The sequence below is a fragment of the Piliocolobus tephrosceles genome, chromosome 2 (genome assembly GCF_002776525.5).
Source record: "Piliocolobus tephrosceles isolate RC106 chromosome 2, ASM277652v3, whole genome shotgun sequence".
Taxonomy (NCBI): Eukaryota; Metazoa; Chordata; class Mammalia; order Primates; family Cercopithecidae; genus Piliocolobus; species Piliocolobus tephrosceles.
Window position 1 is genome coordinate 7,061,173 of NC_045435.1, and position 18,436 is coordinate 7,079,608.

General features: G+C 38.2%; 1 protein-coding gene across 2 annotated transcripts in view; it reads right to left on the reverse strand.

Moving 5' to 3' along the window:
- The window catches only part of ADGRG7 (adhesion G protein-coupled receptor G7), a 77,654-nt gene that overhangs the window by 33,748 nt on the left and 25,470 nt on the right, over positions 1-18,436 (reverse strand). Inside the window, exons 7-12 of one of the 2 annotated variants that reach the window (XM_023212122.2) lie at positions 12,565-12,704; positions 12,335-12,442; positions 9,869-10,032; positions 9,255-9,410; positions 5,822-5,934; positions 432-778 (exon numbers count right to left, since the gene is read on the reverse strand). In XM_023212122.2, coding sequence (XP_023067890.1) covers positions 432-778; positions 5,822-5,934; positions 9,255-9,410; positions 9,869-10,032; positions 12,335-12,442; positions 12,565-12,704 — 1,028 coding nt within the window. The remainder of the gene's footprint in view (positions 1-431; positions 779-5,821; positions 5,935-9,254; positions 9,411-9,868; positions 10,033-12,334; positions 12,443-12,564; positions 12,705-18,436) is intronic. The other variant, XM_023212123.1, reaches the window with a different exon arrangement.

The following is an 18,436-nucleotide window of genomic DNA, read 5'->3' on the forward strand; positions in this document are numbered from 1 at the left end:
GACTTGAATAAATTTAAATTTAGATATCCCTGAAACAAGTCTTCTTTTGCTGGAAACCAATACATTTTTCAAATATTTTTGCTTAAAGAGTCACTCTGTCTTTCTTGAAACATTTCTTTTAAAGTAGCTGGAAGTTAATTATTTGTGGCCTAAATCTCAAATCAAATTAATAAAAAGAGATGTTAAAGGAAATTAACATTTTTAAGTTAGTTAAGTTAGTTTGTGATGTATCTCGTATTCTTGCCTTGATCATATCTGCCTCCTTCACTGGAGTATAAGCTTCTAGAGAGAAAGTATTCTTAGCAATCATTGTATTTTCTATGTCCTCTTAATTACATCAAGACCTTGGACTGTTTGGCCTTCAATAAGTGTTTGTTTAAATGATTTCCACAAAATTAAATTCCTGAGAAAGGGGAGATGCAAACACTTACCCCATCCAATTAATGAGATGAAAAGAATGAAATGCTGAGGAAGAGGCTTCATGGTCCTTATTAGACGGAAATAGAGCTGTACAGCATAGAGTGCATTCCAGGTAAATGTCACTAACAGAAAATAGTGCAGTAAGGCGGCAATCGCAGTGCACATGGGATTCGGGATGTTAATGGTGTCTGTCTGGGGTACGTCATTATTGTCTAAGTCAATATCATTGATGTCACCATCACTTGTCTGCAAGTTCTTATTGGAGTTTTCAATTCCAAACACAAAGAGGAGGTTGAAAATCAACATTGATATGCACAGATTGACCAAAACCCAGGTTGCTGAGGTTTTTCTGCCTTTCCTGAAAATAAGTAAATTCATATAAAAAATTAAATGAAACAAAACAACTGCACAAAACAAACTGCAGTGAAATTTCTGGGAACAAAGAATATTATTGCCCAATGTAAATTCAGTTCATAGCCCAGTGGGGACAGTTGGTAAATCTACCTTCTCAATTACATTAGAAAACTATACTCTCCTCTTATCGTTTCCACAAAGTCATGAGTTAAAGGAAACAGGTTGACGTCTCTTTTCTTGAAACTGTGTTCTGATCAAAAGTGATAGCTAATCTCCAAAGAGGGCCCCCGGTGAACCCTACTTCCTGGTAGGTAGCCCTGTATAGTCCCTTCACAGTAGTCTGGCCTGTACCTTGATTTAACTGATGGGATGCAACAGAAGTCCTGGCAGCCAAGGCCGACTTATCCATTAGACACAACAGTGCTCAGTGTTTGTATCCCATAGTAATGTTTTAACTTCTTTTAGACTTAGAAGAAAAAAGAGAACTCTTAGCTCAAAGAATAGTAATATATTCATCTTTGTACCAATGCAATCATAAAATATAATTTTTAATCTTTCGTTAATGAATGAAAGGCTTCACAAAGGCACAAGTGCCTGGGGAATATAAAAGTCATAACATGGCCCTCCAGGTGAGGCAACCTAGTACAAAGCTGTACCAGGAGAACCTCCAACTGACCAGCGTGCTCGGAGAACGGGGTGGAGCTATGGGAAGTTCCCGCCCTTTGCAGAGGGGAGGAGCCTGGCCCCTCCTCTTCCGAGGAGGAGAGGTATCAGGATTCAATCTGCGCAGGCAGGAAGCCTACCAGCAGGCCTTTCAGTTTGCTGAGAGTCCCTGTTGCCCTTTTTTTCCCTTTTCACCCAATTAACCCTGGTTTTTTTACCCTTCAAAGTGTCTGTGAGCCTAATCTTTCATGGTCGTGTGACAATAACCCAGCTTTCAGCTGAACAAAGGAGAAAGTCCTACAACACTGACAGCTTTCCCTTTTGTGCTGCTGGGAGTTCTGAGCCACTGCGTAAAAAGCCCAGCCAACTTTCTGAAAAAAAAAAAAAAAAAAAAAAAACTGCGTGGAAGTCCTCTGAGACTGTATGGAGAGGGAGAAAGATCCAGCTGTCCTAGCATCCTAGGTAAGCCTCCAGATGACTCTGGCCTAGCCGCCATCTGACTGCAAGACTCCAGCAAGACCAGTAGAAAAATTACCCAGCCGAACCAGACAAGCCACAGAATCATTAGAAATAATATCTGTTCCTATCCACTGAGTTTTGGGGCAGTTTTTTTTAATATAACACTAGATAATAAGTTCTACTCTAAATTTGCAAGCATCTGTGGAAGAGGCCCTATATGGAGTTTTAAAATTTTTTATAACAGAAAATTGCACATTAGTAGATGAACTCATGTTTAAATGTAGAGAAAAAAAGTCTTGAGTTTTAAAATGTAATTTATCTTTAAAACTCACTTTTAAAATAAGGCCAAAGACAATTTTTAAATAATTTCCCGTAACAGTGTAATAGCTTTACAACAAAATTAGGTAATATTCAGCTTACTTTATGTTTAAAGAGTGAGGCTTCCATGAAGATTTAAATTAGGTAAAAATATTTTTAATTTGTTTCATGGCCTATTGTTATTGATGGTATTCTTTATAATTTAAGTAGACTAATGATTACTGTCTTTTTAAATGGCTTATACACAACAAAATTTCACATATCTTTTCTGCAAGAATTTTCAGAACCTTATTTTCATCAAGAATCTCCCCAGGACTAATGTTTCAGGGACCACATTTTGGGAAATGCTTGCTGATAGTCAGATGGGTCAAGATGTCCTGAACCGCACTTTGAATGTAAATCATTCTCAAGAACTGTTCCTTTATTGGAAGATATAATTTCTGGGTGTATAACCAAGTGCTCTTTAAAATTGGCTTTTTTTCCTTCTCATGCTTACCTAATGTCTTTGCTCTAAAAGAGCAGCGGTTTCTCTGATTTTGTCTGCAGGCCAGCCTTGTTTACCAGTAATCTTCAGAAGGCAGTATGAGTGTTTGAGTGTGTATGAGTGTGTGTGTGTGTATGTGTGTGTATGGTGTGGTGTGTGTATATGTATGGTGTGCTGTGTGTAGTTCATGTATATGTTCTGTGCTAGCCCAAATGTGTATTTTCAGATTGGCAGAGAATGCAAGATTTCTCTTAGTAAAGTTGATCTAAAAAGTAAGACATGATACTCTTTTTTGTACATGTGTTATTTTCCTTATTGCTTAAAAGCAATCCCCTTATATCCCCTTAAAGGCATGTTACAGTTTCATGTCTACTATGGCAGATAGTGCTACACCAATAAAAGTTATAAAATCTCTACTCACTACCATTTAAAGCCTTCTGGATTTTTCAGACTGCAAGACCTCTTGGAATACCATTTCCCAGGTTTATTATTATGCCTAAAGTTCTAACCTTCAAGTACCTCTCTATTCTTAATAACTCATAATTTGATGAAGTCTATTTGCCCATTATATATTCTTTATGTTTTTATGATGTTTCATCATGACCTCTCTTGATCTTTGGATTCCCACACTGAATAAAAAAGCTTTCATTCAAACAGCACTTAGTCTGTCTGCTTGACATTTTAGTTGAGATTTCGGGACAATTCAAAATTTCATTAAATCTATTGAGAGGTTTAATGACCAGAACTGCAAAAAGTACTCGAAAGAATCTTTTTATATAAAAGCAAGATTAGATTCTAGTTTTTATCTAATTTTATCAATTATAATCCACAGGAAGAAGAGGTGATTTTCAAATAGCCTGGCCCTTCTTATACATTATTACTATATAGATGCTCCTCAACTTACAATGAGATGGCATCCCAATAAACCCATTGAAAACTAAAAACATCATTTCAACTGACCGTATTTTCAATTTACAATGGGTTTATTGGGACATAACCCTATCGTAAATCAAGAAACACCCTGAATGCTATCACTTTTGCACCATCTTAAAGCTGAAAAATCGTAAGTTGAACCATGGTCAGTAGGGGACTATCTGTATTCTGTGTGTTATTATTATATGGGAACCTGTCCAAGAACAAAGAAAATTTTATAATTCAGGATTTTAAAGTCAATAAAATTTTGTCTTTGTTTTTCTTTTGTTTTTTCTGTCTTTTTTGAAAAAATCTGTTTGAAATGTGATCTTGCTGTATTGCCCAGGCTGGTCTCAAACTCCTGGGCTCAAGCAATCCCTCCTGCCTTGGCCTCCCAAAGTGCTAGAATTACAGGTGTGAACCTCCGTGCCTGGCGTTTATTTTTATTTTTGTTTCCTGATGAATTTTAGTGCCATCTATGGGTGCACAATTGTGCTAGAAAACGTATTGATGAAGGAGTAAAGAAATCTGATGAGAAATGAAAAGAGTAAGGTTTGGGCAAAGAAACTGGTTATGCAGCAACTATGACTCATCCTTATGGGGCCAAATAATCGTCAGTACAACTGTGGTGATGGTAGAAATACAAATAATGAGACAAATTTAAGAGGCATTTAATTTTACATGACAAACATGTAATTACATGGTATGTAATTTTTCTTCAAGGCACTTACCACAATTTGTAACTATATATTCAGTTGTGTATATATTTTTATAATGTCTTCCTTCTGCCCTCCAAAAGTGTATATTTCATGAGAGATAGGAGATTATCTCTCTGTTCATAGGTTTGTATTCAGCTCCTTGCAACATAAGCACTCACTGTAAAACTTTTAAATGAATGGCAAGAGACTCATTTAATGTGAAAAGGGGAAGAAAAGGAATCGAAAACAATTCTGGCTCTTTGGAGAAATGGCTGGTTCAGGTATGAGGCACAGAAAGTGAAAGATGATCATTTTGCTGTGATTGAAATAAGGAAGTGACTAAAGACTGAGACATGACAAAACAACATGAAGTGGCTCCCTCTGGCTACACTGGGAAGTATGCTTTTTGCAAAAGAGTATAGCAAACAAATATAGAAAGAATGATAGACTAGAAGATCACCATTTTTCAGCTACTAATGTAATAATTTGTTCCAGTAAGGATGAGTAACAAGATCATTAAGTAAAAGATTTTTGGGAAACAGGATACCATGCAGCCTCAAAGTGGCACCCCATGAGTCATCTATTATTTACACGGGGAAAAAATGTGGAAATCTGGCAGACATCACTTTAAACGAGGAATCAAACTTACAGCCTACAATAATGAGACACACTGATATGCATTGCTTGTTGTGTCACACTAAAAAAAATCCATGATTGCAGTGTTCCCACCAAAAATAATTAACCTGCATCTCTTCATGAAGAAAATTTCAGACAAATTTTCATTGTGGAACATTTTTCAAAGTAACTGGCCTGGATGCTTAAAAAATTTCAGTGTCATGAAAGACCAAACAAACATGAAATGTGAAGTTGACAGAGGAAACACACAGTAAACAGAGTAAATTAATAAATGAACAAGCTTCTAAAAGACCACAGGCAGTTAAAAAATGTAGCATGTGACAAAACATAATGAATGGGATACAAAATTGGACCTCAAATGAAGGGGTCAAGGTGGAGAGAAGTATTTGTTTATAGGTCATTATTTAAAATTAGACTTTAAGGTATGGAATTCAAAAACTTTCATCATTTGAAAACCATATATTTTTGAAAAACGTTTCACCGTTTGAAAGCTCGATATATTTTTTAAATTACTTTTTTAAAAAAATGCTGTTTGCAATGTCCCTTTCCTTTACAAATACAAATTGATAGGCATGGTCTATTCAACACTAAGGAATTATAGCATTCATGAGCTGCAGGACCACATTAATTTTACATGACAAACTTGTAAATAAGTGGCACATAATTTTCTTTCAAGGCACTTGCCACAATTTATAATTATATATTTATTAGTGTGTATTTCTTAGCCTTTCCAGGCCTGAATGTCCTTCTCTATAAAGTAAGTACATCTCTGAGTTCTCGTCTAGTTCAAAGACACTACATTCTTATGAGAATTCTCAGAGTAAATTATATCAAGATAGCAATTTCTTTTCTGAAAAGAGCCTGCTTCTGCTCTTACCTGGTGACAATCTGAAATATAATTGTGAGAGCCAGACCAGTAATAGACAGTGCACATCCAACGTTGGATAATATGTCGAGTGATTTGGGATACTGATAATCCTTTTTGAAAGTCTGAAAAACAAGTTAAGACTCATATTTTTAAATAATCATCCCTGAAATGTTAATGAAAATCAACATCACAGAGTTACATGGGTCAAAATAACCAGACAGTTGCCAGAATATCTTCCTTTTGAAAAGCTCTTGATATATTTAAAAGTGAAATACATCAACCCCTTATTGCTGAGCAGTTTACCTGAAGTACAGGCTTGAGAATAATTATCTAACTCATTCAGTTAGGGAAAAATATACAGTCATGCCTTGGTATTTGCGGGGGGAGTGTTTCAAAACAACTTGCAGATGCCAAAAGCTGTGCATATTCAAGTCCTGCAGTTGGTCCTGTGGAACCTGCTGATGTGAAAAGCTGGCCTCCATATACCAGTTTTACACTCTGAAAATACCGTGTTATTTTCCATCTATGTTTCCTTGTGGATGCAGAATGTGGAGGGCCCATGTGGAGGGCAGACTTTTTTATTGAAAAAAATCCACATATTAAGTGGACCCATACAGTCTCATGTTGTTCACAAGTCAACTATTTATACTCTTCCTTGATGTCTAAAATCAAAATTGTTTGAATTAGATCTAAATTGTCAATGGTTGCCTCACTTATTCATGACATTATTTTTATGTGTAACTGGACTCTAAGTATATCTAACTTGATGCACTAAAAATAAAGTTGCAGAAATATTTTCATAAATATGGAAAGATGCTCATACCCTGTTAATTTTTTAAAGGAAGTCTTATTTTTGTGTAATATATTTATATATCTCTCAACATGTTTGTGTGGGTGTGTGTGTGTATATATATGAAAATATATACCATATGAGTATGTAATCTTAGAAATCTGGTGAGGTAGTGGTGATGGTCACAGGGTGGGTTGGATATGTATAGTTCATTTTGCTTATCTGTACTTTCTGATTTTTTAAGTTGTTGAAATTAGAAAAGCACTGTATACTTACTTGTAAAATATGAAAGGAATATAGAGGCCTAATAAAAAAGCATATGTTCCTTTATACTGCCAGCTACCCCACACCATACCTACCTCTTGAGAGCCTATCTTTTTTTCTTACATGCTTAAAAATACTATCTATGTCTATTACACAAACACACAGGGGTTTGTTAACCTAATAACATTATGCTCGAATTGCCATTTTACTTTTTCTTTTTTTTTTTCTTTTTTCTTTTTTCTTTTTTTTTTTTTTGAGACGGAGTCTCGCTTTGTCGCCCAGGCTGGAGTGCAGTGGCCGGATCTCAGCTCACTGCAAGCTCCGCCCCCCCCGGGTTTACGCCATTCTCCTGCCTCAGCCTCCCGAGTAGCTGGGACTACAGGCACCCGCCACCTCGCCCGGCTAGTTTTTTGTATTTTTTTTAGTAGAGACGGAGTTTCACCGTATTAGCCAGGATGGTCTCGATCTCCTGACCTCATGATCCACCCGTCTCAGCCTCCCGAAGTGCTGGGATTACAGGCTTGAGCCACCGTGCTCGGCCACCATTTTACTTTTTCATAAACATTTTTCCATATCAGTATATTTTTGTTTAGTATATACTTTCATACTTTATGCAATGCCTGTATATTGCTTTTATAGAAATAAAAACAAAATACACATTTAAAAATAACAAAACAAAAATTGTATGTTATTTCTTGTGTGTAGTATACTAAGTAGATGCAAAAAGAATCATAAGATTCATAGGTCTTCAGATTTTAAAAATAATCTTTTCACTCAGAGCCTATTTGCTCTTACTTCACATGCAATTTTAATCAGCCATTTTAAAAAAAATATTGTAAACCAAAACTAATTACAAATGTAGGTACATAGGCATTGAGGCAGTCAGATACTAGTGAGAAGACATAGCTGAAAGCCTAACCTCAAGAAAGGGAATAGATAACTGTAGTAAAGTAAACTGTATCATTTAACATGTATAGCAACCTGAGCTTTACATAGCTAATCAATGATCCTATGACTTTAAGATATCAAAAAGTTAAATTTTTCTCCTGTATCTCCTGATTGAGAAAGCAGACCTCTCTGTAATACAAGTTAGAATAGAAATAATCCAAACGAATTAAAATAAGAGAGTTTTTATAATTAAAATGAGAAAACTACTGTTATCTCAAAAAGTTTTAAAAAGCAAGGTTCTATGCTTTGATAATGTAAGCTATACAAGTATGTTCCACCAGTCTCCACTGGCTTCCCAAATATGGCTATATTATAGCTACTGGGAAATGAAAACATCTGCTTCTCCTTGGGAGATTCATAACATTAATAGTCCCTTACTAAGGAGAACACTCTCCATAACTCCCCATTCCATCATGTATAAAAAACATTCCATCAAGTATATAACTAACATTTTCTTTGTTTCACCAGAATAACAGATTTCTGGAAATAGAACGTACCCTTCTTACAAGGGTCAGCACAAGAACCTTGAGAGATGCAAGCACAGCTGCACACCAGAGCTAAGTATTATCAGTTGCTTGCACAGTATAGCTTTAGAGTAAAAGAATTAAAGTAAAAGAATTAAAGAATACACGGAGAAACCAGGGGACAAATTGAAGGAATTAAAGAGTTTTTCTTTTGTATCTTCTAGCAAAAACTTAGTAACTTGAGCAATTTCAATGGGAAAAGCTTTGGGTAATGATTTAAACTGTCCACATATAGCTAAGGAAATATTGAACCTGTCTCCGACACACAGCTATACAGCTTTACCTCTGGCTATAACAAGTTTACGCTTCAGAACGTGTGAGTTAGTTGAATGGAGTCCACCAGCTTTTCTTCCGCACGTGGGCTCCCTTCCCATGATCAAATACATAGTGCTGACCTCTCTATCCTAAGACCACATAGCAAAAAGTTCTATTCTACTTGCCTTTACCTTAGTCCTATTTTTTTGTTTGTTTTGTTTTGTTTTCGAGACGGAGGCTCACTCTGTCGCCCAGGCTGGAGTGCAATGGTGCGATCTTGGCTCACTGCAACCTCTGTCTCCCAGGTTCAAGCAAGTCTCCTGCCTCAGCCTCCCCAGTAGCTGGGATTACAGGCATGCACCACCACGCCTGGCTGATTTTTGTATTTTTACTAGAGATGGAGTTTCACCATGTTGGTCAGGCTGGTCTTGAACTCCTGACCTCGTGATCTGCCCACCTCGACCTCACAAAGTGCTGGGGTTACAGGGGTGAGCCACCGCACCCAGCCTTTAGTCCTATTATTTTATTTCCTGTTTTTCTATTTAATATGAGTTGAGAATCTATGTAAATTAAATCCCAAAGTTATCTCCAAGGAGCACATACTAGAATTGTGTGTAAGGAAAATTCTCATCTGGAAAGAGATTGCTATGTACATCCTTACCATTAATACAGCAAAATTAGTAGTATGGTTGCAGCGGCAGCGCAGAAATCCATCAGTGCCCTTGTCTTTTTGACAGCCATACGTGTCCCAGTCCCTTGTTGACAAATTCCAATAGACGCAGGCATAGGAATAGAGTTGAAATTCTTGTTGGTTGTACTGTGCATTGACAAGACAATTACAATTACTATTTCTAAATGCTTAATTGGGCTAAAAAAATCAAGTAGTATAAGACAGTCATCTGAGAAATGAATTAAATATATACTAAGCATTAGCACATTCATTATGATTAAGGAGAGGGAAAAAAAGGAGATAAAATTTAAATTAGCTAACTTTGCATTTAGTTAGTTTGACAAAAGATATGATTGGGAGGAACATTTAAATGGATACATCAAAGAATCTTTTGAAGAGTTTTGCTGCAGATTTATTTTATTCAAAATATCCCTGCTTTTGGTATTCAAGATTGGTCTGAATTTTTATTATTTCTGTTCACGGAAACCCCCGCCCTTTCCTCCTACTTCTTCCCCTGTATTACTCTACTCAGTCTCAGCTGCCACGATCAGAAAGACAGAAAGCATGAGGACACTTTTTTCTTGTATCTGCAATGAAAAACTCACCCTTGGACTAAAGACCATGTCAACAGAAGCACTCTGATCTTCCTCATTTTCATCAGTTTTGCTTGAGATAATTTTTTGACTAAAATTTGATTTAGCTGTAAAAGTTTTTGATTGGAAAAGCTTGTCATTTTGATAAACTACAAAGCCACATGCCTTGCTGTTACCTATAGGGAGAAAAAGACATTAAGATCAATAAGCGAACTGTAGGGTAAACAAAAAACAATATCTCACATTGTTGTAGAAGTGCATAGCTGCTTAATATTTTAATAAAGTACAGTAAAAATGGTTTACTGGTTGAACCTTTACCTAATTGCAATATGTAAGTAATACATATAACCCATGGTAGGCCATTCCACCATATTAATTTTTCTTTCTGAGCTTCAGTTTCCTTACCTTCTACATAGGAATGAGAATTTCTGCCTAATCCACCTCAAAAAGGTATTGCAAGGATCTCATGTATAAAGTAAACGTCTTGCTTTATACATGAGAGATGGAGAGAGTGAACACGACATTTGGGCAGCCCCAGCCCATGTTGCCTCCTGCAATGACAAAACATGAGACAGGAAATAGCAAAGCTGGGACACCAGGATGGCTGAGCCCAGATGAGGTCAGTCTCCTGTTCAAAGGGGACGAGTGGTGTTAAGTCACGGAGCAAGGAGCTCAAGTCACTTTTTCTGTGGAGTTTTTGAGGCAGGCACTCTTCACCATCTCTTCAACTATTGTCCCCTGCTGTGTCATGACAATCATGGGCTTCTCCCAAGGCTAGCAGGCTACTGTGAAACATCTTCTGGACATTGGAAAAAGGAATCAGCTGTTCATCAAAGATCCTGAAAGACCATCGCTGCTGTGGAGGGTTTTGCACCCAGCCCATTGGCAGCAGCAGTCAAAGAACCAGGACTGCCTCCTAACTATTTATACAACTGTTGGCATATTTAAAACAGCAGAAGCATCAACAGTATACATTTTAACTGAATTAATTTCCTAAACTCTGTTGTCTTTCACAAGTGATAAAAGGAAAATGTTGTGGTGTGAGACCAGAGTATTCAGTCATCTGATTTGAGAGGGAGACAGGCAAGGCCCCGACAGCCCCCAAATTGTCCTCCTCTGTGACAGTTGTTGGAGCCTCCACCTGGAGAGAAAGGGATGGGTTGCTGGCTTTTGTTCACAGTACATTGACATCACCAAATTGTTTCTCCTGGACACTAAATGAAAAGTTAACCCTAAAAGTAGAGCAAGGTTTTTTTGTTTTCTTTAAAAATAAAAGAATGAGACTAGGCACAGTGGCTTATGGCTATAATCCCAACACTTTAAGAGGTTGAGGCAGGAGGATCACTTGAGCCAAGAGTTTGAGACCAGGCTGAGCAACATAGCGAGATTCTGTCTCTACAAAAAAATTTAATTTAATTTTTTTTAAATTAGCAGGGCATACCTATATAGTCCCACCTACTTGGGAGACTGAGGCTGGAGGATTGCTGCCTCCTGGGAAGTTGAGGCTGCAGTGATTTGTGAGGTAGAAGGCTTCAGGTGCAACTGTAATATCGTCTCTCTCTTTTTTAAAGAGATCTGAGGCAAATATAGGAAAAATTGACATTTGTTTACCTGGCTGGTAGTTACATAGGTACTCCTCACATTACTTTCTGTACTTTTCTGTATGCATGAAGTATTTTTAAATTAAAAGAAAAAATGCACAAGAACATAGAAGACTTAGATTTAGTCTTTACCATCGCAAAGCATGTGGCCAAAGCAAATGAGAGTAAATTCCAGAGTGCCAGGTTCACGAATAATACTCTCTTCTTTTTACTGCTATTATACATTTATTCTGTCTAACACATATACTTTCTGGCATCGGGCTTTTTTGTTTGGGGAGAAATGAAAAGTAAATGTGTGTGTTTGATTTACTTATCTTTTTTTTAGGCTTTGAAAAATACAACCACTTCAAGTTACTTGTAAGAATTTCTGAAAGGTTATATGCAGGATAATAGTGAGCACGTGGTAGACACCATAGAAAGGAGATAACCTAAAATTGATACTACTAAATGATGACTGTGCCAATTACATGGACTTCTCCAGGGTTAGGTCTGCGGGGTGCATCTGAGCCTGAGAGTGTCATGCCGCTAGTAAACATGGTCAGAGCTTGTGATTGAACATGTCTTAAATGTGTAAGTGTAAAACAGAACCACCTTAGCAAGATTTTTGTAGGAAAACATATTTGTGTACACGGCCTGAACATTTCAATTCTGCTACCTTCCAAAAGGCTTTTGAAAGAAGAAAAAACAAAGAAATTATGTTTTTGACTTAGAATAGTAGAGCTGAGATTACCATAATATGTCAGAGCTCAAACATACTCAAATGCAAATTACTCAGTATGAAACTAAGCAGACATTATTTCTCCTTCAGTAAATTAGAAGTTATTAGTTCCATGAATTCGAGTCCAATTTTTAAAATGTCACAAAGTTTGAGACCTACTTTTTGTTATATTAAGCAAGATCTGAAGTTCAGTCTGTCCATCTGGGTTAAGGCCATCCACGTCTGTATGTAAAACTGTTGAACCAGAAATTAGAGAACTGCTAGTTCCTATATGAGAAGGGAAAGAGTAGAATTGTAAAAGTCTACATTATCGTGAGTAGAGCATTATTATTCATCATTGGTAGCAGAATGCTCTTTACTGTTACAAGCAAATAAGATTAACAGCTCACCTTTCTGCACAGAGAAGCGAACATTTAAAGGCCCCACAGCACCTTCTGAAGAGAAATTTGCTGACTGTATTGCTATGTTAGGTTCCACCACGGATTGATTACCCAAAGACAAGGAATAAGTCTCCATTTGCTCAATAAGCCTGCATATAATAAAACACAACTTAGTGCTCAAGATTTTGTCATAAAACGAAAGGTATGTGTTCTGTCTTATACAACAGCAGAAAAACATGAGCACAGAATCGTGTGGTCATGACAGCATTAACAATTGCCTAAGAATAATTGGTTTTCTTTTCTAGAGTTGTGTTGCATTACATGTACTTAAATAAGACAGTTCGGGTGGACCGTCCTCACGGAAAGCTACCCTTTGAGCATAGATGGCAAAAAGGTAGAACTCAAGAATTATAGAATTCCCTAAAGAAATAGTCTTCATTATGATGCTCCTCACACAGAAGGATGGTGTTGCCACCCACCATTGGCAAGGAATGCAATTCTAATTTTTTCTCCAGTGGTGAGAATCCATTTCCATTTATTCATCTTCTTCCTCTCACCCAAATCCCTTAGGATCCAAAGCATGTTTTATAAGTTGTTCGTTCCTGAGGTGACAGTTTAGATGGAACCAACAAAGAGCAGAGCTCGGAGCTCATTGCCTCAGCTCTGAACTAGACCCTGAAGGTTTTTACAATGTTCTTTTCTACTTTGGCTAAGTTCAAAGATAGATTAGATGGAAGGTGGGAGGCAGTAGCAGCAACCTGTCGATTTGGCGTTCTCCAAAGAAAAGTCATAAGACCTTTCCTTTTATTTGAATCTAATAAGCAGAAGTTCTTTCCCATATATTTGAACTGTTTCTGTACTTGACCAAACAAAACCTCTGTATGTAAAATAATCAGTCTGGTTTTTCCAGAAATGAAAGGATTTCATCAAAATGTAGTTGTTCTATATGCCAAATCTTTATTTCTGACACTAAAATATCTTTTCTCTACCTCCAAATGAGATAAAGAGAAAGTTTACAATAATTGAGGATTGCTTGATAAAGATAATGTAATCATCATTCGCATGGAAACATTCAGGTTAGATCCTCTGATTGAAATGTTTTCCTTTTATAAAACCATTTTCAGCAATTCACACATACCCCAGGGCTGCTTTCAATGGGAGGAATACCTAACAAAACTCCAACCTGCTAAGTATATCATTCTCCCAAACAGTATCTGTTGAGTATCTACTTAGAGGTCAGCACTCTGTGAAACAGTGGGAGTACTAGCAGCTGCTCCCTCAGGCACTGCAAGCTAAAAGGAAGACGTGGTAGATATACAGGAGGTGTTTTTCACGTTCCCACTTTTATAGAGTTGCTCTAACCACAGCTACTTCTAAGGTCATTTTTTTGTTTCCTGTAATTCTTTCCTCCTCTTATCATAACTCATAAGATTACAGATGGGCACCTGCCCCAGAGAAGCCAATCCAGAAAGTGGTCATCCACCTGGCACAATTGACAAAAATAAGTCATCAAATTCTTGGACACAGGATTTTTTTTATTAGTGCTGTAGTTATATCAGGAAAGTCATAATTTAGAGGGAGCCAGAGAGGTCATTATATCATAAGAAAAAAACACAAATTAAAAATAAGAGGCTAATTCTTCCTGTTGAAAATAAGAAAAGACCTGTAAACTTCTCTACTAAGGCTTCCAAAGCTGCCTTGGATCCTCAGTCATCTTCCTGCTCCAGGGTCCATACGGCAATAAAAGAAGATAAAATTTCAAGACCCTCTAAATTTATTAAGTCAAAAAGGAAGTTAAGCCCTGGAGACTGAATCACGTGTAGTATGTTTGCAACTTCTGCTTATTAGATTATAGATTAACTCTCTTCCTCACTGTTCTTGTTCTGTAAGTGACTCAGAGAGGCCAGACCTTTCCCCTTTCTAATGACTGATCCATGTTACAGATTAATTGCCTCCTTTTTTGTCGTGTACCTAACTCAGACCAGTTGGCTCATGATTGTTAGGTCTTCAGCGTAATTGTTACATCTTCAGTGTGGAATGTTAAATACACCTTTCCCAAAAGAAAAAGACCACCTCAGCTAATCAGATCGCTATAACCATGCATCAAGCCTTATACAGAAAGACATTAAAACTCTGTTAAGCTTCCCTAAACTTTGTTTATATAAATGATCCCAAACTTATATACTTCAAAACATTGACTTTCATTTTCTGGAATTTGTGCTTCCCAGGCAGCTGTCCTTAAACTTTGCAATTGAATGAACTCTCTTTAAACTAGATTCTGATCTTTTTGATTGTTTTGGGTTGACAAGACCCACTATATTATGATCCAGTTCTTGGACCTCCATGAGACCCCATATGCCCATTTATAATAAATCTCTATTTGGTCAAGATAATCTGAGTGGGTGCCAGGCTAGCTGGAAGAGAAATACAAAAAGAAAAGTGAAATGTAAATATACAGGTGGTCAGTGCTAGGGAGGCATTTTGCATTCCCAAAGTCAGATAAACCAGGGTAATTATGACTTTCAATATGAGATCAAAGGTCTAAGGTTACAGATCAGACTTTGCAACCAGTGTCTACAATGGTGAGGTCAGCCAGTCGCAGTGGCTTATGCCTGTAACCCCAACAGTCTGGGAGGCCAAGGCATGTGGATCACTTAAGGCCAGGAGTTCGAGATTAGTCTGATCAACCTGGTGAAACCCTGTCTCTACTAAACTACTAAAACTACAAAATTAGCTGGACTTCGTGGCGCATGCCTGTAATCCCAGCTACTAGGGAGGCTGAGACAGGAGAATCACTTGGACCTGGGAGGCGGAGGTTGCGGTGAGCTGAGATCGTGCCACTGTACTCCAGCCTGGGTGACAGAGCAAGACTCCATCTCAAAAAAAGGAAAAAAAATTGTGAGATGAAGTCCTAAACTTGATTGTACTATGATGCCCTCACCAGCAGAACCCTACTCCCCCAGAGCTCTGCCCACATTGACATTCTGCCTCTACTCAATTTAGAAAAAGAGAATGGGCACTAGAGGCCTTCTCTTTGACAACTTGAGATGGCTGAAGCTGGTGTAGAGTCTTTCTTCCCTGTCACTCTCCTCCCTTTTAGTCTCACCCTCTCCACTTCTCCCTATGCTATAGAAAGGGAGCTACTGAGAGACACCAAGAGAAAGCTGGAATGAAAGAAGGAAGAAGTCAAAGTGAAATGGATGTCTAAGGTCTGATGTCTGTCAGGGAACCCAGCATCTGGCCTAGGTTCAGAAGATAGAGTTGGGAAATCAAGTGTCGTCCTGAACACCACTTAATTTCCTTCTGGGGAGAGATGACCTCTGTTGGCAGCTCATCAAGAGTATTCTCCTAAAGAGAGCTAAAGGGCTGGTGACCTGACCTTGGGGCTAGAGGCAGAGGAATAAGCCTTATCTAAGTGAATGAAGGAAGGATCTGAGTCCACAAGAGCTTATGCAAAAGATCATGCTGGTAGAGGATAAACTGATAGAACATTATTAGAAAATAATTGGACTAGAAATTCAGAGTGATAAAAGGAGGAATTGAGCATGCTTACACTATTTTATAGTTCAATGTATCCTATACTTTAAAATTTTATTTATCCTCTAACCACTTCCTTTAAAACTATTTGGAGATTGCATATAAATCACACAAAATTGTATTTTCCTTTATATATTAAGCCAGTACAATTGTTTATTTTTAGGAAAATGTTCCTATCTGCTTTGTGACCTGTGATGTTCAAATCCCACAACTTCTCTTTTCTCAGCTTTCTCACCAAAAACATTCATTCCTCCCCTCTAGCAAGACTCTGCAAACACAAAGCTTTCAGCTGTGAAGGGAGCCCACTCTGGCTCTTGGCCTCTCTGTTCACTGAACATAGACTCTGGACCCCATGGCCACTTCCTTCTCATATGTCAAGAAAAGTGAGGGACATCCACATTCTCCATGAGAAGGGCCCAGACTCCTACTGAAATCTGAAGTCACAAAGTATGCTAGTAAAACTGTTCACTCAACCTCTACCACCACCTCTCAGAATTATAATCTTTGAATGCTCTATTTTGTGCCTTTGTGCTTTTTCTACTTTGAAAATTCAACACTAAGTAGGTACTGGTCGTAATCATCAGAAAACTAAGAACTACTTCTAGGAATTTCTCCTGAGGAAATAATGGGTCGTGTAAATAAAGGTTATGTACCAGAATGCTAATTACTTAGAACATTAAAAGACTCCCAGCAATGTAAATGTCCAGCTGCTGAGCAGATAACTGGTTCGATGATAGTTTGCTCATATAATGCAGTAATCTAAAATTATGACGTAGATGTATAGATATTTTCATAAAAGTTGTTTATAGAAAAAAGTTTGTAAGGTATTAAGTGACAAAAGCAAGTTATGAATCAATATAGTATGTAATATACATATACATACATACACACACACACACACACACACTCAGAGAAACAGAGGGAAAAAACCTGGAATATACACCAACAGGTTAATAAAGGTAAGATAATTTTTTCAATTTTGCTAAGCTACATATTTTCTTATTTTTCTACAAAAGCATGCATGCTGATGTAAGTTTTAAAAGGGTTTTGACAACTGTACATAAGGTAAAAATAGAGTGAATACCAATAAGGGGTCTCTATGAATAAAGTATATGAGTTGTAATACAAATGTTCAATCAACAGTAATCCATAAAAGAGGAGGAGAAAGGAGAGAAAGCAGGTGGAGTTCTTTTTTTTTTCAATGTAGTGTTGGTCAGAAAAGGAGGAGGCAGAGAAACTCTAAGCAGAAAGGGGTGGATCCCAGGGGGAAACCTTCAAGCCAAAAGTAGTCTGAAACCCTAAGTGAGACTTCAATCCCTGTTTACCCACTCTCTCCCACTGGTTGGTTCATTCTGAATAATGTATTTTTACCAATCAAATATTGCCTTTTCCAAAACTACAGCCTGCCCTACTCCCCTATCCCGTGCCTATAAAGACCCCAGACTCAGCTGGTAGAGAAGAGAAGTGGCTGGACGTCAGGAAGAGGTGACTTGACTTCAGAGACAGTGAGAGGCAACCTGACTTCAGAAGACAGAGGCTGAGAGGTGACTTGACTTCCGGGGAGCGCATCCTGTCCTTCTCTCATGCTTTCCAGCTCCCCTCTCCACTGAGAGCTGTCCTCATCACTTAATAAAATTCTCTGCATTCACCATCCTTCAATTTGTCCATGTGACCTAATTCTTCTTGGGCACTGGACAAGAATTTGGGACCCGCCAAGTGCAGGTACCCAAAAAGTCTGTTACACTGGCCCTTCGCCCTCACTGGCAGAGAGCAGCCGCCCCATGTGACAAGGCAAAGGGCCCACTGGGCTGGTAATGCAATGCTGTCCATGGATGGTGGAGCTAACAGAGCATTGTAACATGCCCTCTGGGGCTTTGGGGTTGCAGGCACCCCACCTGGATGCTGCCATGGGACCTGCAGAGAGTTTGCTCCTGCCAGCGGAGAAGTGACTGGCTGATTCCCACACTTGCTCATCTAAACGTTCCCTCCCACAAGGGGTTGAGTAGAGTGGGCTGAGTCAACGGGACACCCCTCTCACAAGTCCCACAAAGGGGTCAAGAAAACATCATCAGAAAAGCTAAGGAAAATAATCAAAACACACCAGGGCGTTGGAAAGAGAGAAGTGAGGTGCAGCTTGGAGGATGGCAGTATGTCCTGCAAAGTGAGCTGTTCTCTGTAGCTCTAAGTGTTGCCAAAGAAGATGGAAGAGGTCTTGCCGTGCATGGAAGTTGCCCCTTGGTCATACTAAACTAAGGTGAGGAAAACAAGTTCTAATCTAAATCAGCCCAGTTACTCCCTATCTCCCAGGCCATGGCCAGCACCCCTGGATGCAGGAGGTAACATA